The 22868-nt window shown below is 49.8% G+C and overlaps 1 protein-coding gene across 1 annotated transcript in view; it reads left to right on the forward strand.

Moving 5' to 3' along the window:
* ASB2 (ankyrin repeat and SOCS box containing 2) overlaps nt 1-20874 on the forward strand; it is a 35614-nt gene extending 14740 nt beyond the window's left edge. Inside the window, exons 4-9 of the mRNA XM_006839551.1 lie at nt 388-543; nt 1965-2210; nt 7972-8143; nt 15123-15687; nt 17762-17915; nt 20738-20874. Coding sequence (XP_006839614.1) covers nt 388-543; nt 1965-2210; nt 7972-8143; nt 15123-15687; nt 17762-17915; nt 20738-20874 — 1430 coding nt within the window. The remainder of the gene's footprint in view (nt 1-387; nt 544-1964; nt 2211-7971; nt 8144-15122; nt 15688-17761; nt 17916-20737) is intronic.
* Nucleotides 20875-22868: the final 1994 nt, after the last annotated feature.

The following is a 22868-nucleotide window of genomic DNA, read 5'->3' on the forward strand; positions in this document are numbered from 1 at the left end:
TCCTTCCTTCCTTCCTTCCTTCCTTCCTTCCTTCCTTCCTTCCTCTGCTCTAAATCAGCACCCCTCCCCAGCAAACAGCCCACTAGGCTCCAGGGCAGAAACAGCTGTGTGCAACTTCGAGTTTCCAGCAGTGGCAAGTGGGAAAGCAGAGGAAAACAAGGGTCATTCAAAGCAGGAGGAGGGCCAGCCAGGACAGGCTTCCCAGAGGAGGAGGTTCTGAATGGGCTTCCATGACCAGGCAGCAGGGTCAGCCTATGACATGACAGGGTCCAAGACAGAAGGGACGAAGGCAGACTGGGGCCAGGTAATGGAAGAGGGTGCAGCACGTTTCTGTTCTTGGGGGGATCCATGTCTTCCTAATTTGGAATTCCCATCTGTTTCTCCCAGCATACCCATCAACCCTGGACCAACGCACCCTGCAAGAGGAAACAGCCCTCTACCTGGCCACATGCAGGGAACACCTGGACTGCCTCTTGTCACTGTTGCAGGCTGGGGCGGAGCCGGACATCTCCAACAAGTCCCGAGAGACGCCACTCTATAAAGGTCAGTCCCTGGGGCGGACTGAGTCTTGTTAGGCATCAAGTCTTGTTTCTGTAGACACATCACTTCCCAAGATACTTTGCTTTGAAGGGAAGAGGTTCATTCAGATGTATCATTCATGACACCAAATCATTCATTCATGAAAGGCAGGCAGGCCTCTTATTATTGCTCATTGATTTACTGTGCTTTGCAAATATTGCCTGTTTCTTTCTTTTTTTTTTTTAAACAATTGAAGGTTTGTAGTATCCCTACATGGAGCAAGTCTATCAATGCCATTTTTCCAACAATATGTGCCCACTTCGTGTCTCTGTGCAATAGTTTTCATCATGCTATTTATTACGTACATCATAGATTACAATATAGTGCCAACAGCACCTTCCCCAGACACAGGGAATCCAAACACTTCGTGCAATTAGCTTTACTGTGTGTGATATGCACTTTATTGTGGTGGTCTGGAACTGATCTCAAGAAATCTCTGAGGTCGGCCTGTATTCTTCAACATTTCCCTAGTGTCCCCCCCTCCTACCCTTCCCCCACCCCCACCCCCAGTGCTAGGCACAAGGAGGATGCTGAGAGCTCAAAGATGGAAAGACATGGTCCCTACTCCTGCAATTCTGCCAGCCTAGCAGGGCACAGATGCAAGGGCAATGTAACAACTAGTTAATGGCAATGAGACAAGTTGTCTGTTTCATTCCCTGTCATAGCACAGAGGTTAGGAACATAGACTCTGGAACCAAAAACCTCGGTTTGAATCCCAGCTCTGTCACTTAATTTCTGAATGACCTGGGCAAGTCACTTAACCTTTCTGTGCCTCACCTTCTTCATCTGTTAAAAGGGGATAATAACACTACAGGTAGTCCTGAACTTGTGATGTGTTCAAGTTACAATGAGCCTCACTTAGAACTGTTTTTTTCTTTTGTACATCTTATCATTGCTAATATGCACTACATCCGAGTCACGGAACACAATTCGCTGATGCTTTCGTTCTCAGATGTTCACTTGCAAATATTCAAAGATCGGGCTTTATACAGATATTGATAATAATGACAAGTAACTAAAAAACAACAAAAAAGAAGTATTCAACTTACATCAGAACTGACTTACAACTGAGTTGTTGGAACATAACATATTTTAATGGTTTGGAACATAAAGTTGCTAACCCATGTAAAGTGATGAGATCAGATTACTTGGCACATAACCTGCCCTATGTACTTGTCAGCAGGCATTATTGCTACTATTGGTGTTTGTCACAAAGCCTTGGGTCAATGCAAGGCCTGGAACTTAGAAAAAACTTGATGATGATTTGCTGAATGAATGTCTGATGAATGAATGAATGAATGAATGAATGAATCGATGCATGCAGCCATGGACAGTCCAGTCCTGCCATAGGTCCTGCTGACAGCCTTGTTCTTCCCTGGGTGCAGCCTGCGAGCGCAAGAATGTAGAGGCTGTGAGGATCCTGGTGCGGTACAACGCAGATACCAACCATCGCTGCAACCGAGGCTGGACAGCCCTGCATGAGTCCGTCTCCCGGAATGACCTGGAAGTCATGGAGATCCTGGTGAGCGGAGGCGCCAAAGTGGAATCCAAGAATGCCTACGGCATCACCCCTCTGTTTGTGGCCGCCCAAAGTGGCCAGCTGGAGGCTCTGAGGTTCCTGGCCAAGTATGGTGAGTGACTGAGGGTCTCCAGGGCTCTGTTGGGAAGGACCCCTGAGATCAGCTCTAAGACAGCATAACATCTTCTTGGAGTGCTGGCTTGAGAACGATTCTGAGATCGTGTCAGACTCAGTGGGAAAGAGCGCTGACATCCATTAGTGACGTATGCACATAGGGCAGATGTGGGAAATCAGGTACACGTGCCACCTAGTTACAATCTGTAATCTAGCCTCAACAAGATGGACTGGTACAACAGCAGCAACCATGGACTCAGACCTAACCATTCTGAGGAGGGCACAGCTCCATGCAGTCTTTCGTTCTGTTGTGCATAGTGTTGTTATTGGAACCAACTCAACAGCACCTAAAGGCAACAACAACAACAACAACAACAATCTAACCCAACATCCTTGTTTTGCAAAACGAGGAATCTAAAGTCCAGTAAGGGGAAGTAATTTCTCTAAGCAAATTCATGGTAGAACCAATCAGCTCTTGATCTCCTGACACCTCAACAACTTCCCTTTCTAGGATGTCACATTCAGAGCCAGAAGGGACTCAGATAGCACTGACATCACCTCATTTTGTAGGTGATGAAACCCAGGATGGGCATGTCATTTGTTCTAGATTACACAGCAAATGAGAAGCAGAGCTGGGTCTTGAACTCTGAAATATCTGGGAAAGATATAACTAAGGCTCTGGGGCCGAATGGGGTTAATTTATTGGGGACCACTTAACAACAACAACAACAACAACCACTGTGTGCTGGACACTGGGCTCAGCACAAACACAGGTTTGGTCAGTGCGGTTTTTGAGGCAGATACTGTTCTTGTCCCATTCTGTGGATGAGGAGACAGACTCAGATTGAGTAATGATTGCTTAGAGAGCCTGGATTCGAACCCTTGTCCACCTGGCTCCCAGCTCCATGCTCTCTTCACTGCCCACCCCACTGTGGTCTCGAGAGTTACCAATGCAGGGCTGTGTCCAGAAGAGCAGAGCTCTTAGCACATGCTTGAGCATCCTTGCGGACAGACCCGAGCCACTGCCTTCAGCCATGGACAAATGTGCACAACTGACCCGTTTGAGAACAAAAGAGCTCTGGCAGCCCCATGCTCAGTGGGTTTAGAGACAGCTGACACTCTACACCTGCCCTGATCTCCTGCCGAACTCTGAGTTAGGGGTCTACTCCATTTTTAAATCCCAATATTTTTATTGTGTGGAGCAGGCCTTCCAGGGAGCCCCTGGGCCATTCCACCCTGGAGTTTCACTGGCATTTACACAATTTGTGGGTGTCACAAAGACGAGCTCTGGTGGAGTAGAGGTTAAGTGCTTGGCTGTTAACCAAACAGTTGGTGGTTTGAATCCCCCAGCCACTCTATGGGAGAAAGATGTGGCAGACTGTTTCCATAAATATTTACAGCCTCAGAAACCCTATGAGGCAGTTTCTACCTTGTCCTACAGGGCTGCTACAAGTTGTAATTGACTTGACAGTAGTGGCTTTTTGGGTGACACAGAGGTTAACTATTGGAAAGGTTGGCAGTTGGAACCCACCTTGAGGGACCTCAGAAGAAAAGCCTGGTGATTTGCTTCTGAAAGGTCACAGCCTTGAAATCGCTATAGAGCAGTTAGACTCTGCACACCTGGAGTTGCCAGCAATAGAAGACAGCAAACTGAGCACCAGGCATGATGCATGAAGATTCAACTCTGTGGTCTTACTTATTCCTCCCAGGAACCCCAAGCAGTAGGTACTGTTACTTCTAGTCGACAGATGGGGGAAACTGAGACTCTAAAAGGCTGTTTGAGCCACACAGCTTGTGAACAGTGAAATGGAAGCTTGAATTGGCCCACGTCCCGTTTCCTTTGCACTAGACCAGGAAGCAGCCTCACCATTATGGAACATTTTAAAAGTCACCAGAGAGTCGAAGATAAGCAAAATGTTTAAGAAGAGAGGAGCCGTGGTTAGCAGAGGAGGCTTTCGATTTCAGCCCTTACTGGTTTAGAACTGCCTCAGCTCCATTTCCTTCCGGAGTAAACCTGATGAACAGGCTGCACCTCTCTTTGGAGACAAAGCCACATGCACGCCAACCCTCCCCAACCGGAGATGGAAGAGGTGTAGGAGATTGGCCTTTACTCTTTCTCCTATGGGTGTGATTTGAGTGTTGTCTTTAAAGGAGACCCAAGGAAATTCCCCTCTATCCCTTGAACAAAAAGGAGCTCAGGTAGGGTAGTGGGTATGAGTTGGGCTGTGAACATCAAGGTCAGCAGTTTGAAACTACCAGCGGTTCCGCAGGGAGAAACATGAGGCTTTCTGTTCCTGTAAAGATTTACAGCATCAGAAACCCTATATAGAGTCATTATGGGTCGGAACTGACTTGACTACACTTCACAACAACAACCTTGAACAAACCCCAGTAGTAAAGTCATTGGAGTTTTGCTCTATTTGGGGCTGCTAAAACAGGAGTTCTGGTGTGGCACTGTGGGTTAACACACTGGACTGCAAAGTCAGCTTGAACCAAAGGTCGCTGGTTCAAGCTCACCAGCTGCTATGGGTTGGAACCGACTTGACAACAACAATCATAAGTATCCTGTTATGTTGTTGTTGTTGTTAAGTGCCATCGAGTCGGGTCCAACCCATAGCGACCCTGTACAGGGTTTCCGAGGGTGTAAATCTTTACGGGAGTAGAAAGCCTCATCTTTCTCCCGCGGAGCGGCTGGTAGTTTCGAACCACTGACCTTAAAGTTCACAGCCCGATTCGTAACCACTACGCTACCAGAGCTAAGAACAGAAATTGATGATTCAGGTTATCAGGGGCCCGGCCATGTAAATTCCTTCTTGGGGCTCTAAGAGAGAAACTGCTCATGTCTCTCTCCAAGTTCCTGGTGCTGAAACCCTTGCCACCCCCTGGGTTGTAGATGTATTTCCACTGAGTGTCTCTGGCTCTCATCTTTGTTATCAGATACCCCTTTTCTATTCACCAATAACATCTTTGAAGACTTTGTTTCCAAACCAGGCCACATCCTCCAGCAGTTAGGATTTCAGCACATTCTTTTGGGAGGACACAGTTCAACTCATATTAAGGACTCTGTGCTCCCCTGGGACTGGAGCAGCCCCTTCTGACATAGTATGAGTTCAAGCCTTACTCATCCAGCCATCGGACTCAAGTCCAGCTCTGATTTATGAGCTGGGTGGTCTGTTGCTATGGTTACCTGTGCTTCAACATCCTCCTTTGTGGCTTGGAGACAAAAGAAACACCTGTTTCACCTGGTCTCACAGGCTAGTTTTCAAGCAAGACAACAGGTGTAACCTACAATGGCTTGTGCATCCTGACTACTCAGCCAAGGGCAGCATCGCTGAAATGCCTGTAAGGGGCCTTTGCTCAGATTGGCAGCCCCCAGGGTCTTGATGATGCAGAAGGGAGTTATAGGTCTTAAGGGGGTGCACTTCTCTCTCCAATAGTTTTTGTTGTTGGGTGCCATCGAGTACATTTGGACTCATAGTGACCCTATGTTGTTGTTGTTATGTGCTGTTGAGTGGATTCCAACTCATAGCAACCCTCTATAGGGTTTCTGCAAGGAGCTCTGGTAGCACAGTGGTTACGAATCGGTCTGCGAACCTTAAGATCAGCAGTTCAAAACTACCAGCTGTTCCGCGGGAGAAAGATAAGGCTTTCTGCTCCCATAAGGATTTACAGCATCAGAAACCCTGTACATGGTCGCTATGAGTTAGAACCAACTCCATGGCACATAACCACCATAAGGTTTCTGCAGAGCAGTTGGTGGGTTTGAACTGCCACCTTGCAGTTTAAATTGACCTTGAGGTCCAGTGCTTATCCTATAGTGCCACACCAGGACTCCACAATGACCCTAAGTTGTTGTTGTTAGGTGCCATCAAGCCGGCACCGACTCATGGAGACCCCATGCACAACAGAACAAAACACTGCTCAGTCCTGTACAAACCTCACAATCACTGATGCATTTAAGCTCATTGCTGCTGCCCCTGTGCAACTCCATTTAGTTGGGGGTCTTCCTCTTACTCTCTACCCTTCCGCTTTACCAACCATGATGCCTTCTCCAGGAACGGGTCTCTCCTGACAATATGTCTGAAGTATGAGTGACAAAGTGTGGCCAACCTGGCTTCCAAGGCACATTCTGTCTGTCCTTCCTCCAACACAGATTTGTTTGTCCTTCTGGCAGTCCATGGTATTTTTAATATTCTCCTCCAACACCATAACTCAAATGCATCCATTCTTCTACAGTCTTCCTTTATCCACTGTCCAACTCTCACATGCATATGTTGTTGTTGTTGTGATGTGCTGTGGAATCGGTTCTGACTCATAGTGACCGTATGCAGGATTTCTGAGGCTGTAAATCTTTATGGGAGCAGAAAGCCTCATCTTTCTCCTGCAGAACAGCTGGTAGTTTCAAATTGCTGACCTTGAGGTTCGCAGCCCGATTCGTAACCACTATGCTGAGGTTCTTGAAAATACCACGGCTTGAGTCAGGCGTACCTTAGTCCTCAAACTGACATCTTTGCTCTTGAACACTTTCAGAGGTCTTGTGCAGCAGATTTGCCTATTACAGTATGTCATTTGATTTCGTGACTGCTGCTTCCATGAGTGTTGATGGTTGAGCTGAGCAAAATGAAGTCTTTGACAATTTAAATCTTCTCTCCATGTACTTTTTTTGTTGTTGTTAGGTGCCATCGAGTCGGCACCGACTCCATGTGCATGGATGCTGTTTATTGGTCCAGTGGTGAGGATTTTTGTTTTCTTTACATTGAGGTACAAACCATGCTGAAGGCTGTGGTCTTTGATCTTCATCAGTAAGTATTTTAAATCCTCTTCGCTTTCAGCAAGCAAAGTTGTATCATCTGCATATCGCAGGTTGTTAATAAGTCTTTTTCCAGTCCTGATGCCACATTTTTCTTCATATAATCCAGCTTCTCCGATTATGTGCTCAGCATATAGGTTGAATAACTATGGTGAAAAAATACAACCCTAGTTCACACTTTTCCTAATTTTAAACTATTCAGCATCCCCTTATTCTTTTCAAAAATTGCCTCTTGGTCTATGTACAGGTTCCTCATAAGCACAATTAAGTGATTGGGATACTTATTCTTTTCAATGTTGTCCATAGCTTGTCATGATCCACACAATGAAAAGCCTTTGCATAATCAATAAAGCACAGGTAAACATCATGCTGGTATTGTCTGCTTTCAGCCAAGATCCATCTGACGTCAGCAATGATATCCCTTGTTCCACATCCTTGTCTGCATCTAGCTTGAATCTCTGGGTGTTCTCTGTCAATGTATGGCTGCAGCCATTTTTAAATTTTTCTTAGCAAACTTTTACTTGAATGAAATACTAATGATGTTTTCTGATGATTTCCATATTCCATTGGGTCACCTCTCTTTGGAATGGGCACAGATATAGATCTCTTCCAATCACTTGGCCTTGTAGCTATCTTCCAAATTTCTTGGCATGGATTAGTGAGTGCCTCCAGTGCTGCATCAGGTTGTTGAAGATTTTAATTTGTATTCCATCAATTCCTGGTGTCTTGTTCTTTCCAATGCCTTCCATGCGCCTTGGACTTCCTCCTTCAGTAACACTGCCAGTGTTAACACAAAGGTGTTCATCTGGAAGAAATGATAAAATGATGGGATGCCTAGTAGTGGTTAGCACTAAGTAGTTCAGCTTGGACTGGGCATTAGGTCCAGGGTAGTGGCCACCCTGATGGGTCATCACACCTGATGGGTTGTCACTTCCTTGTCCTTCTCCAGGCGGCGACATCAACACTCAGGCCAGCGACAATGCATCTGCCCTCTATGAAGCCTGCAAGAATGAGCACGAGGAGGTGGTGGAGTTTCTGCTGTCCCAGGGTGCCGACGCCAACAAGGCCAACAAGGATGGCATGCTGCCCCTGCACGTGGCTGCCAAGAAGGGCAACTACAGGTCAGCCCAGCCCCCAACCCCTCAGGGTGAAAAAGAGGAAAGTCTCTTTGCAATTAGCAAGCGTGGGGTGACTGAACACCTGTCTATATATGGCAGAAAGAAACACCATAAGTGAACAATCACTTACCACTACTTTATGTTATCCGCATATTTCTCCTTCAACAACTCTGCTAGGCAGGTACTGTTAGTATTCCCATTTTTCAGATGAGGATGCTAAGACACAGAGAGGTTGAGTGATTTGCCCAAAGTCACACAGCTTGTAGGTGCTCCAAAGGTGACGTCTCTCACTTGGGGGGTAAGATATGAGTCTATGTGGACTAATGGATGTATCTGTTAGTCATCCTCTAAGACTGAGGATGGCCATCCAACAAAGGGTTAAGTCACAGTGCCCTGTAGCCTCTGCTACATGGCAGGGCTCTCTGTCCACTTCTGGGTACTTGGCATTGCTGGCCCTAACCAAACCCTATAAGGTGCTTGGGGATTTGAGGTGACATTCCAGCTGCGCTCTGTACTTGTTCATCTGCCAAACACCCTGCTCGTTCATAGCATGGAAACAGTACCCAGGGTCAGGCAACGGGTTTCAGGCTTTGACACACAACTGGAGGAGGTGACACGAGGCATCGCTGAGAGAAGAGTCTAAGATCCACACGTCTTGTTTTTGCTTTTGTTGTTGTGAGACACAGTTGATGGGTGTAAAGGTCACCCAGAAGGTTGATGGTTTGAACCTCAGGGGAATAGGCTGGGGATCTGCTCTAGTAAGCAATACATCTGGGAAACCCAACAAGGCAGTTCTACTCCATTCATAGGGTCGCTGGGGGTCACACATTCGAGTCACTGAGAAAGCGCACTTTTTCCTACTTCTCATTTCCACCTAGTGAAACTGCAGGTCAGCATCGAAATACATTTAGTGATAAACTGCTTTAGTTTGACAAGAGCTGATGCTTCAAGATTCCTTTAAGGTAAATTTAAAACAGTCCCCCAACTCCAGAGGTCCTCATCCCTGGCTGCACCCCGGACCCCATGCGAGTGTTCCCTTCACCTAAGGTTCTGATGTAACTGGTAGGGATGTGGCTGCAGCTTTGGGTGTTTGAAGGCCTAAGGAGTCCTGGTGTGGCTCTGTAAAACCCGCGTGAAACACAAGGTTAGTCGTTCAAGCTCACCAGTCACTCCTTGAAAGCCCTATGCAGGGTCACTATGAGTCAGAACCGACTCGAAGGCACTTAACAGCAACAACAACAGGGGACTCTGGCATGGTGCTGTGGGATAAAGCACTGGACCGCAAGGTCAGCAGTTCAAACTCACCAGCTGCTCCTTGGAAACCCTACACAGGGTTGCTCTGAGTCAGAACCGATTCAAACAGCATTCAACAACAAGAAGGTGATTCTGCTGTGAGTATTGGGTAACACACATCCCTCAGCATCTGTGGCCAACGTAAGGTATGTTGTTGCTGTCGACGCATGGCGGTCCTGAGTCTCCTTCATGATATTCGAATACATTGTCGGGTCTATTGGGCCCACCCAGTTCACTCGAGGGTTTTCTTTGTGTTCACCGACTTTCTCTTTGTTTTTCTAGTGGTTGGTCTTTCTTTATGGCACATCCAAATCTCACCATTCTCATGTCTAAGGAGTGTCCTGGCTGTATTTTTTATACAACTGATAATTCCTAAAAACCTAGATTTGCATTTTGGGTCTCATTTCTGACCTCCCCCCTTGTTTTTAAATATCCTTTCTTTTGTATTGCTACTTTAGATTACCTTTGCTGTACTTTATCTATTTTTGCCAGCCATTTAAAATTCTTTCTTGAAATAAGGCAAGATGTTGTTGTTGTCATTGTTGTTGTTAAGTGCTGTTGAGTCCGTTCCAACTCATAGAGACCCTGTATAGGGTTTCTGAGGAGCGGCTGGTGAGTTTGAACTGCCTATCTTGTGGTCGAGTGCTTACTGTCATTGTGAGGTGCCCTTAAGTTGGTTACGACTCATAACGACCCTATCTAAATACAGTAGAAAGAAACACTGCCTGGTCCTGCCCCATTGCACTGTACTGTTGGGTTTGAGCTCACTGTTTAGCCAAGGCAGGATAGAGTACTGAAGGTATTACATTTAAATGCAGTTTATAAAGCACATTCACAAACAGGCTCATATCCCCATTTTACTGAAAGGAAAACTGAAGCTCAGAGCTCAAGGATTCACGTAAGGGGAATTCCCAGGCCCCTCCCCACTCCCACTGAAGGGTCCTCCAATGCAGGAAGCTGGGGACTGTTTGGTGGTGGTGGCTGTGTGTCACTTGTGACCCTGTATGAGGTTTCTAAGGCAGCAAATCATTACAGAAGCAGAAAGTCTTCTGTCTCACCTGAAGAGCAGCTGGTAGACCCCAGCTCGGAATCTACTCCACCCCTAGGGGCTCCTCAGGGACTTTTTGCTGGAGGAAAATGATAGATGTTTGCATCAACTTGTGGTCCTGAATTACCTGTCAGTCGCTTAGAAGCAGGTCGTGCATTCGAGTGCTCTTCCTGGGCCAGTCGGAGTTTCTCTGTATTTGACAGGTGGTGGTTTGCACCCTCTCTCTGAGGGTCCAGTGACCCCCTGACATCAGCCCAGCAGGTGTGTGGAGCTGCCCTTCCTTCATCCTTCCTCCCCAAGGAACCACCTCACTCCAGCTCTGGGCTGAGCAGTGCTTCTTGGGAAGGTTGCAGACTCACCTCCAGAGGGAAGGCCTGGTGGCCAGGGTCTACTGCATGTTGGGGCCAGCTGGGGACAGATTCTCCACTAGACTCTTTCCTGGGTCTGAGACAAGGATCATCCAGGGTCAGAGAGGCCAGAAACACCCCCCTTCCCAGCACACACAGGTGTGCACACACCTACCTGCACAGGTTCACACACCTGCACAGGTGCAGATCCATGCATAAACATGCATATATACACACACATGAGCACATGCACACACATAGGCAGGATTGACCACAAAGCAGGTCAATGACAGAGGAACTATCGGTGGGCAGCTGGTTCCGTGTGAAACTGAAGTCTGGCGTCCAGCTAACACTCCATAGTGAGCTGGTGACTCAGAAGGTCCGTGTTTGGGGTAGCAGGTCAAGAGACCAAAGGTTACCATTGAGTGAGGACCATCCATTTGACGTGTAAGATCTCATCTTCAAAAGCAACTTCTGTGGAAGATGTGGTTGTGATGTCATCTCACCTTGCTGAGTTGCTATGAGGAGTTCTGAGAAAAGTGCTCAGCTCTGAGCTCATTTCCAGGTTGAAATGAGGTAAATGTGTCCTTCACACACAGTACGTTCTCAGCAACCACATTACTGTGGCTACTATTTCGAAAGGTAACGTGCTCACAGCAAGCCGTAGAGCCTCGATAATTAGGCATTGTATCTAGCCAAGCGGAGGGTCAGTGAAAAAGAGGAGGGTCCCTAATGAGATGGATTGACAAGTGGCTCCAACAATGGGCTCAGATCTAGCGATGGCTGTGAGAACAGTGTAGGGCTGGACAGCGTTTCCGGCTGTAAAGTTGGAATGGACTTGAAAGCACGTAACAGTAACATTATTATTAGACGTCCTTGAGTGGTTCCTAATAACAGTTAACGTGCTCAACATCTAAGAAGAAAGACCTGGTGAGTTATCTCTGAAAACTCAGCCACTGAAAGTTTGATGCAGATAGCCCTACTCTGACATACCTGGGGTCACCATGGGTTGAACTTGACTCAGCTGGGCCAGGATGGTGATTGGCTTCATGATTACTATGATTAATTACCTCTGTTAAAGATGAAGCCATTTTGGTTCAGAGAGGTTCAACAGTGTGTCTGAGATGGCCAATGGGCAGAGCTGGCAATGTAGCTCAGGTCCAGCTATTTTCCCATTGCCCGATGCTGCACCTCCGCTATGCTCAGGAAGGCCTGCCCTATTTCCTGAAGGGCTGAGATTTGGGCAGGACGTCAGATCTGGGGACAGGGAACAAGAGTTAGCCCTGAGGAATCTGGTGCCTGTCACGATGCTTTGTGGGGCTCAGAATGGCCCTGAGCTAAGTGGACTCTGGTCCTAGGACCTGGTGGGTAAGGCTGCTCTGGCAGCTGGGGCCACTACAAGGGGACAGGGAATAGACAGGGGACCAGGTCTCTGAGACAACCAAGGGTCTGTTGGGCAATGGTCATTTTTGTTTCTCATCATAAAGTGCAGTTTGAACAATAATGCTCTCTGATTCCAGGACCTCCCTGTGTGAGAAATGAGGAGACCCCTTGGTCAGAAGAAGTGGGGCATTCTGGGTGGGCTTAACCCAGGACTCTGGAGACCAACATTCTGCCCTGGCCTTGCCTGTGTCCCTTCTCTACCCCACACCCAGGCCTCAGTTTCACCCTCTGTAAAATGGGAGGGCTGGCCACACCGGTCTCTATCCCAACTGTCTGCTGTCCTTTTAGGAATGGCTCGGCCCCATAGAAGCAGGGACAACAAGATAATTTTTGTTGTTGTTGTTGCAAAGTTCTGTTATGGGACTCAGTTCTGACTCATAGTAACCCCAAATAAGGTTTCCAAGGTTGTAAATCTTTGTGAGAGCAGAAAGCCCCATTTTTCTTCCATGGAGTGGCTGATGGGTTCAAACCATTGATCTTGTGGTTTGAGGTCCAGTGCTTTTACCACAGAGCCAATAAGCTCCCAGTAGATTGTTGTTATTAAGCGCCTTCAAGTTAGTTCTGACTCATAGCAACCCTGTATAGGGTTTCCAAGGAGTGGCTGGTGGGTTTGAACCGCTGACCTTGTGGCTGGCAGTCCTGTGCTGATTCTGCAGTGCCACACCATAGCACTGTGTTAATGAGAGGATGCTCGGGCATCCCAGGCCGTGAGTGCTTCCCACATTTCCCCCACGTTCCCTTAGCTGGCCAGGGAGGTACTGGAGCCCAGCTGTGACCTGTAGGAGCTGCCAGCCCCATCTGGCCAGGAGCCCGGGGTGGCTTTCCCACTGTTGTTATGGCTGTTACAGAGCATTTGCTAGTGGTGACCGCAGTCCAGAGTCAGGTCCTGACCCTGCTTGGGACCAGCACCTCTGCAAAGCATGGTTAGGTTGAGTGCGCCAACACAAATAGAAATTAGGAGTCAATTAGCCCCCGGGTGTGCGAATGTCCTTTTGAGGTTTTAGAGGCCAATTTAGGCAAACATAGCGTCAGTAACAGTAATAATACTTTCCACTGATACCCTAGCGGGAGGTCGCTGACATGGGATCTCCAGGAAGCAGGCGTGCTAGGAGGCGTGGGAACAACGCTGCTGGCAATTGCTTCCCTCACTAGAGTGCCAGGCGGGGCTAAGAGGTCACCTGTTGGCAGGGATTGGGTGGATTAGGGTGACTGGGGGCCTGGGGGGAGAGAACAAAGACAAGGACTCAAGAGCCCTGGGGTTGAGCCCAGGCTTTGGTTAACCACTCTAGGTCTCTGGGCCACAAGTATGAAAATGAAGGCCATAGACTGGCTCTGGCTCCCCACAGGGCTGGAGTGACAGTATTGTGACAGGTGACTCATGGGGTCATGCTGCACGAAGTCAGACTAGGAAGCTGTGGCTGTTCATCCTTGAGCAAGTCACACACCCTCTCTGGACTTTCATTTGCTCATTTGTAAAATGTGGATAACTCTTGTGCCTACATCATAAGGCTTATTGTTGTTGTTGTTAAGTGCCATTGAGTCAGTTCCAACTCAGAGTGACCCTGTATAGGGTTTCCAAGGAGCAGCTGGTGGGTTTGAATTGCCGACCTTGCAGTTCAAACCGACCTTATGATTGAGTGCTTATACTACGGCACCACACCGGGGCTCCGACTCATAGAGGCCTTTTTTTTCGAGGAGCAGCTGGTGGGTTTGAACCGCCAACCTTATAGTTCAAACCTTCTGGCCGAGTGCATATCCTACAGTGGCACACCAGAACTCCTCATAAGGCTATTGGGAAGATTTAGTACACTGATATGTGTAAGATGCCAATAGTGGTGCGGAGTCTGGGAGAACCCAGCCAGGTTTCAGAGGGCCAGTGCAGGGCACAGAGGCTGGGAGAGGCTAGAGTGAGCCTTCAGGGGAGGAGGTGTTTAAACCCACAGGAGAAAGAAGCAGCCAAGGCCATGCTGATGGAGGGGAGCGATGACTGGGGTCAGACACATTTGTCCCTCTGTGTCCTCCCTGGCAGCTCCACTGGGCCCCCTACCCCAAGCATGCAGGACAGCTCATCCCAGGAGTCAGAGGAGGTGCAGGCCTTGGCTGACCTCTCCTGACTTGAGAAAGTCCCTTAAGCTCTCCAAGCCTTGATGTTTTTCATCTGCAAAATGGGAATGATGAGATGTACTCTGTGGGTTATTGTAAAGATCAAACCACAGAGTGTCTGTGAAGTCTTTAGATGGATCCTGGGATGCACTGAGCTCTCAGGTAAGATGACCGCCTGCCCCACCTCCCTGAACTTCACCACTTGGTTCATTGGGTTTGGGAAACTTCCAGTCACTTCTCCATATAACTGAGCTGGGAATGGGATGCACACCTTAGGCTAAGACAAGTCAGTGAGAGATGGTTGATATCACAGTCAGTCTGGATGAAGTTTATAAGAACGCAGACTTTGAAAGTCAAATGTTCTGGGTTTGAAACCCAGATGCATCCTTTATTGGCTGTGTGACCTTGGGAAGACTGTGGAAGCTCTCTGAGCTGCACTTTCCATAATGTGAAGATCTTGAAAGAACCCTTTCCCAATGTGGTCACTATGGGACAGCTGGCCCCACAGCTCCCCCTCTTGGTGGGTCGTCATCTGCCCTTCCCCTCCACATTCTGTGTGGGAAAGTAGTTGGGTTGAGCCCCTGAGCGCTATCTGCTGGCGGGCTATCGCCCGGCACTCCCCACATCCTGACTGGGCTGATCTCCCAGCGCCCTCTGCCGGCAGAGCCAGCACTCGTCGCGCTCCACACACTGCGTCCCCCAGAGCCTTCTACAGCTTGGTGACCGCGTGCGTTCCCTCCGCCCGCAGGATCGTGCAGATGCTGCTGCCGGTGACGAGCCGCACACGCGTGCGCCGCAGTGGCATCAGCCCTTTGCACCTGGCTGCCGAGCGCAACAATGACGAGGTGCTGGAGGAGCTGCTGAGCGCGGGCTTCGACGTGAACGCGCCGCTGGCGCCCGAGCGCGCTCGCCTCTATGAGGACCGACGCAGCTCCGCGCTCTACTTCGCCGTGGTCAACAACAATGTACACGCCACCGAGCGGCTGCTGCTGGCCGGCGCCGACCCCAACCGCGACGTCCTCAGCCCGCTGCTCGTGGCCATTCGCCATGGCTGCCTGCGCACCATGCAGTTGCTGCTGGACCACGGTGCCAACATCGACGCCTACATCGCCACACACCCTACCGCCTTCCCCGCCACCATCATGTTCGCCATGAAGTGCTTGTCGCTGCTCAAGTTCCTCATGGACCTCGGCTGCGATGGCGAACCCTGCTTCTCGTGCCTCTATGGCAACGGCCCCCACCCGCCGGTCCCCACGCGCTCCAACCGCTTCAACGACGCGCCCGCTGCCGACAAGACACCCGGAGTGGTGCAGGTGGGGGGGCGCGCGCCTTGTTAAGGGGGTGCAAGTGGGCGGAGCTGAGGGGGGCAGGGGTAATGGAGGTTCCCGTAGAACAAGTGTCCGAGTACAGGGACTGTGCAAATGAGGGTTAAGAACCCACTGGGTAACGTGCTATGTAGACAGACCAGTAGTTAACATGTGTAGAGGCAGTGTAGACCAGTGATTAACGCTCTTTGGAGGTTAACCAGCTTTGGAGGTGGTGTAGACCTGGAGGGAGTGTGGACTTGGAGAGGTGGAGGCATGCTTTGGTTGGTTAGTGTAGACCAGTGGTTAACACCCTTTGCAGGCGATGGTGACTAGTGGTTAACACGCTTCTGAGGAGACTAACTGGGTGGCTTACAAGCTGTGAGGGAGTTAGGTGAATAATTAATTTCTTTTCTTGGTTCGAGCTCTTGGAGAATTTAAGGCGCCAACAAGGCAGCAAGGGATTGGTGGGGAATTTTGTGTGAGTGAGGGGCGTGTGACCCCAGCCATTTACAGCTTGAATCTGATGTTAGGTGACCAGGAACTGGAAGAGGATGAGAGCTGATTGGAATAAGGTCAGCGAGCCAGAGGCAGGATCTGTCCGTGGTGCTGACACAGAAAGTCAGATGGAAAGGAAGTTACCAACCTTTTGACACAGCCATAATGGCTAATGGCCATCATTTTGCTCTGGTAGCGTAGTGGTTACGAATCGGGCTGCGAACCATAAGGTCAGCGGTTCGAAACTACCAGCTGCACCGCGGGAGAAAGATGAGGCTTTCTACTCCAGTAAAGATTTACACCCTCGGAAACCCTATACAGGGTTGCTATGGGTCGGAAACGACTCGATGGCACATAACAACAACAACAACAACAACTGTACGGAGCAGGAGTCCTGGTGTGGCGCTGTGGGCTGATTTATCAGACTGCAAAGTCATTTGAACTGCAAGGTCGGTGGTTCAAGTTCACCAGATGCTCCTTGGAACGCGCCTATACAAGGTGGTGATGGGTCATAATTGACTCGACAGCACTTAACAACAACAACTGTGTGCAGCTACCACAAGTCTGTCAGCATGTCCTAATCTGGTGATTCATGTGTTTCTGTGATGCCGGACGCTGTGCCACCCATATTTTAAATACCAGCAGGGTCACCCACAATGGATAGGTTTCAGTGGGGGCTTCCAGACTAACACAGACTATGAACAAAGGCAGGGGATCCACTTTTGAATGGCTAGCCAATGACAACCTTATGAATAGCAGTGGAACATTGTCAGATATAGTGCTGGAAGATGAGCCCCTAAGTATGACTGGGGAAGGCCTGCCTCCTCAAAGTACCCCACAACAGTAGCAATGGGCTCGATTGTGAGGAGAGCACAAGACTGGGCAGTGCTGTGCACACGGTCACTATGAGTTGGAATTGACTAGATGGCACCTAGGAGTGCTGGTGTGGCACAAGATCCACAAGGACCACAAGGCTAGTTTGAACCATGAGAATGGCAGTTCAAAATCACCATCCGCTCCTTGGAAACCCTATATTGGGTCTCTATGAGTTGAAACAAACTCAATGGCACTTAACAACAATAAAGATGGCACCTAACAACAGGACCGTGTGCAGAGAAGTTTATGTTTATATTACCTTATTGTTCATAGTCCCCTTTTATGGAATCCCTGAGTGGTGCAGTTAATACACTCAGCTGCTAACTGAAAGACTAGAGATTTGACTCCACCTAGGGACACCTCGGAAGACAGGTCTGTGGATCTACTTTAGAAAACAAACAACTGTCATTGAAAACCCTGTGGAACGTTTTTCTACTCTGAAACCTATAGGGTCACCATGTGTTGACCTGAATAGCTACTGGTACCGGTATACCCATTTTATAGACAAGTTGAGGCTCAGAGAGGTAATCAATCTGACTTGCCCATGTAACCCATCTCTTCTTTGTCAGTAGCTGCCTGTGTTGGTTAGAGTGTCAGTGAGGAGGGTTTCTAGACCTGGCTGCGTCCCATGGTGTCTGCCCTTGGATGCTCTTCAGCTGCCTCACCTGCAGGATGAGCTCTTGAAGCCCAGGTGTGCCTTCTCTTGCAGTTCTGTGAGATCCTCTCAGCCCCGGAGGTGAGCCGCTGGGCAGGACCCATCATCGATGTGCTTCTGGACTATGTGGGCAACGTGCAGCTCTGTTCACGCTTGAAGGAGCACATTGATAGCTATGAAGACTGGGCTGTCATCAAGGAGAAGGCAGGTAGGACTCTTACCGCTGCTGCTGGCAGGCCACCCGCCCATCAGAGAGGCCCAGTTCTCGGGGCTGGTTACTAGCATTATTGATGAGCACCCACTACATACCTTGTCTTGATTGACAAATGTGGTTATGCACTGGGGCCAAGGCCATGTAGCTAGTTAGAGACAGAGCTGAGATTCAAACCCAGGTTTGATGAAGTCTTTCCATGATGGTTAAACAACTACAGCTCCATGAGATTGTGGGTTAAGTTGTCCTCTTTTGGGGATCACTGGGAAGCAGAAGAGAGGAGAGGACAGTGGGCTAGGATGTCTCAAACTATAAAATGTATCTCAAGCATGTGGGCATCTTATAGTAATGTAATTCAGATTCATCATGTCTTGGGTGGGCCTGAGAGTCTGCATTTCAGCATGTTCCCAAGTGGTTTGATGTCACTGGCTCCTGGGCCTTGCTGGGGACTGTGTGACCATGGGCAGGGCCCCTCCATTCTCTGGGCCTCAGAACTCGTCTGTACATTGAGGAAATTGGACAGACTGATTCAGCGTCCAGCTCCCTTCCCACTTGGCCAGCCTGTGGTTTGGTCTAGGAAAGTTTTCAGCTCTGGGTGTGTGCAGATGCGTGGGTCTGCTCCCCCTGTCCCCCCTCCCCCAGGATGTAGAGTTCATTGTGAATGAGGCAGCCTGGTTAAATCTGGTATTCTTAGCTCTCCTGGGTAGGTGAGGTATCAGAAACAGTCAAATTAGGTACAGCAGCGGGACTCATGCACTGTCTAGAGGCATTTCGCTGTGGGTTAATGCTCTGGAATGCAAGGTCATTTGAACTGCAACATTGGTGGTTCAGGCTCACTAGCTGCTCCTCAGAAACCCTATACAGGGTCGCTATGGATCGGAACCGACTCGATGGCACTGAGCAACAACAACAGGGCTTTCTCCAGCTCTGAGCAGCACAGGTTTTTGCAAAGTGTGTGCCAGTCAAGTGGGGCAGAGACAGATCTGAAGCAAGTTACTATCGGCCCAACACTGTTGACATTCCCTTGTATGGGTGGGTGAGTGCATGCACCCCCATTGCCTGCCCATGTGGCCCGCCCTCCAGGCTCTGATTCAGACTCATCTCGGCTCCGACTTGACCCCCATGCCTCTTTGAGCTCAAACCCACTGTAGGCTCTTTCATTTACCCCAATACCCATAAAGAACATGAGTCGAGGCCTTTGGTAAAACTATGGAGGAGTGAGGACATTTGCTTATTCATGCAGAGCACAGTTCTCACTAAACTACAGAACGAATGAATAGCTGGTTGCTGACACCAGGACCCTTGGTCATTTCCCCCTCACAGTCTCCCTCCTCCCCGCTGTTGTTAGTTTCTGATTCATGGAGACTCTCTTATGTGTGCAGAGTAGAACTACCCCACAGGGTTTTCAAATCTGTGACCCTTTCAGATGAAGAGTGCCAGACCTTTCTTCCGAGGGACCTCAGGATGGGTTTGTGCTGCCAGCCTTTTGGGTTAGTAGTTCAGTGCTTAACCACTTATGCCTGTAGAGAAGGACGTTGCTGTTGGTAAGTGCTGTCGAGTCGGTTACAACTCATAGCTGCTCTGTATTAGGTTTCTAAAGATTGGCTGGTAAGTTTGAACTTCTGACCTTGAGGTTCAAACTGATCTTGAGGTGCAGTGCTTATCCTACTGTATCTCCTTAGAACTGAAGATGTCCCAGGGAAACCCATAAAGAAGCCTTGATGTGCCAAAAACATTTATTGACAAGGAGACCTCATCATTCTTGACCAGCACTAGACTGGTTACTTGGAATTCCACCCTCCAACTGCTCACACCCTCCCACGTGATTTCTCATGTAATGCGTGGTTGTGACGTCAGCATTCCAGACAGACGAGTGATCAAAGGGCAATGGAAAAGTCAGTAATGGCGAAGGCCCAACCCAGAATTCCCCGGGCCCCACGTTGTTCCTACTGCTTGGAATTACCTTGTCCAGGGAGTTTCTTCTCTTTAAGACCCAGCTCTCGGAGCCCATGTGAAGGCTCCTATGTGCCTCACGCTAGAGCTCAGGGCCAGGCCCTGGGAGGCGGGGAGTATAGCACTTGTATGTCAAATGCATGTGTGACTGACTGACTGAATGATAGTCTTGGGTCTGGCAAACACGTGCTCTGTGTCAAGGCTTCCCTGTATCCAAGGCTGAAATACATGACCCCCTCACTGCCCAGTCCCTGCTCCTGCCTCTCTCCTCTCCTCACCCCCTTGCTCCCGCCCCCAGAACAACTCAGGGAAGGCAGTCTACTGGGATTCTGTGACCTGCTGGGAGCTGCCTGGTCTGTGGTCCCTGAGCCCTCACCCTGTCCCCAGAGCATCACCTAGGAGCCCAGAGCTGAATTCCACACAAGGGCACTTAAATCTCTGACCCCTTTACTAAAGGTGCTTGGTGGTTCAGGCTGTGTATCCAGGATGGAGCAGTGGAGGAGGAGCTGGGAGATGCTGGCTCCCATTCCAGGTGTGATTCTGGGTGTGGCCTGCAGCCATGCTAAGCCTCAGTTTCTTCAGCTGTGAAATGGGCTGTATCTACTTCCTTAGGCTGTGGGGGCCCATGAGGAATGAAAAGTCGGAATGTGCTCTGCCGGGTGTTTTCAAAGGGGTCTAGGGACCCCTTTCTTTGTAGCCACATCTGGGTGCCTTCCACATGTGGAGGTGGAGCTGCAAACCCTTTGTTGATTGCAGCTAACAAATCAGCATGTCTAGTCTGTGCCCAATCTTTTCCGATCTTGAGAACTAAGCCTGGTTAATACTTGGATGGGAGACAAATCAATCTCTTTCCCTCCTTTTTTCAGAACCTCCGAGACCCCTGGCTCACCTTTGCCGGCTGCAGGTGCGGAAAGCTATTGGAAAATACCGGATAAAACTCCTAGACACGTTGCCGCTGCCGGGCAGGTTGATTCGATATCTGAAGTACGAGAACACCCAGTAACCAGGCCGTGGGGATGAAGGAGTCGTATCTCAGTTTGTCTTTGCTAAGACTCAGGATGCTGGTATCCCCAAGTACAAGGGAACCTGGGGACAGACAAGGCTGCCAGCTGCCTCTCCCCACCCCCTTGGGCGGGGCAGCGCCATGATCTTGAAGGGTCTCTGGGCCAGAGCTTTGCCCCAAGCCGAGGATCATGTTAAGCAGGAGAGAAGTCCTGTTTGTTCTCAGACCAATGAGTAGATCCCAGACCTTTGCTACCATTGGGAACGAGAGAAACCTCTGGTTCTGGGGCCGGAGAGGCCAGCTGAGGCTGGGGGTGGGGGGGTGGGGTGGCAGCAAGAGATCCTTGGTCCTCAACTCGACTGGAGAACTTTTAGGTGCAAGTCTGCCTTTTCAGGGCAACCTCACCGCAGACCTCCAGGTGCCTCCACACTGTTTGTTCTGTGAATCCCTCCACCTGGTCCTTTACCCTCCTCCTAGGAGATGGGGTCCAGGCCTGGAGGAGGCCTTCGATCCCCGAGGGCTGCATTCAGCACAATAAATGCTGCATAAGTGATGATCTGCCTGGCACCGTCCCCTCTCCAGACTCCAAGAGCCTTGGTACTCAGCGCTGCCCCAGTCGGGACTGGGGGCTGGGCAGGATCCGGGTTCAGTTTCCATGGAAACAGGAGATCCGTGTCCAGCGGGGGGTTCTTGTGCCCACAAGTCCCCCAACACTGGGGTTACCCTGCACACACACATATTCACTGACACTGTCCTCACCCCTGTTTGGTTACGAAAGTGAGACACGAGGGAAAACAAACAAAAAAACCCTACAATAAAAATATTCTAGATGTTTCCATGAGCAAAGGCGGTGGCGTTGAGGGATGTCATGGGACCGGAGCAAAGACTCTGAACTTGGCATTGTACGAAGGCTATCCCTTCCGCGGCCTCCCTGGGACTCTTGCCTGACAGGCAGGGGTTGCATATGAAGCTGGGCAGAGCAGGGTGCATCCAGTTTCTATGGAAACTACAGGGACTCCACAGCGGTCTTTGCAAAGGAGCTGAAAGCCACTTTGTAGTGTTGTCAGAGCAGGCAGCATCCTTTCGCAGGGGACCTTGCTTGGCCCAGGACGCGGAGTCCACGGAGAGAGCCTCCGCTCTCTCCGCCCCGCTCTGCCATTGGCTGGCTCCTCTAAGGGCCTTCGTTCCCGCTTCTGGGCAGCAGGCATGGTGTTGGGTGCCCCCTAGTGGCCTGGCCGTGACCTGACACCTGGATTTCCAGGGTATCAGTAAGTCCTATGGCTTGTGAAGATACGCAGTTCTTCTGACCAAGGGCAGAGGGTTCTCCCTACCAGCTTCCGCACCGTACCTACAGAAAATAGGCCCAGAGAAGGGGAGGGGTTTGCCTGGGCACACACAGCAGGCTGGGCATGATCACAGGCCGCTTTGCTGCAGGCCCTGCAGAATCTGCAGGAACCTTTGCAGCCCCCACTCCCTGCTCTTCCCCTTTCAATCCCGAAGACCCAAGTCAGTGTCTTACATTTCCTCCCGGAAGATGCATCAGGGATGGCGGGATAGTAGAAAGGGCCAGCCTGGGATGGTATGAGGTGCAAGGGAGAGGGGTGGGTATCAGGTCAACTCAAACCAGGCATTTCACAGACCACCAAGTCCTATCAGACCAAGGGTGTCGCCTCTCCCCAGCTGAGAAATCCAGGCATGAGTGGAGCTGGGGTGGGAACACTGCCCCAGGGAGGTGCACCAGGAGTAGGTGAAGCTGAGAGGTGCGTGGGGATACTGAGGCACACCACTCTGCCCCTGGGCAGGGTGTGCTGGTACTACATTTGGGTTCTTAGAATAGGGATCCACTGCCACACTGTTGATGGTTACACCTGCTCAGGAAGCCTCCTCCTGAGAGACCCCTACCCCACATCCTTTCCCTCAAGCCAGCAACCCTGCCCCCACCCCCACCCCCAGGCCAGTTCTGAGTGTGTTAGTCTACACCCAACGCCCGCACT

Source organism: Chrysochloris asiatica, unplaced genomic scaffold, assembly GCF_000296735.1.
Source record: "Chrysochloris asiatica unplaced genomic scaffold, ChrAsi1.0 scaffold00025, whole genome shotgun sequence".
Lineage (NCBI taxonomy): Eukaryota > Metazoa > Chordata > Mammalia > Afrosoricida > Chrysochloridae > Chrysochloris > Chrysochloris asiatica.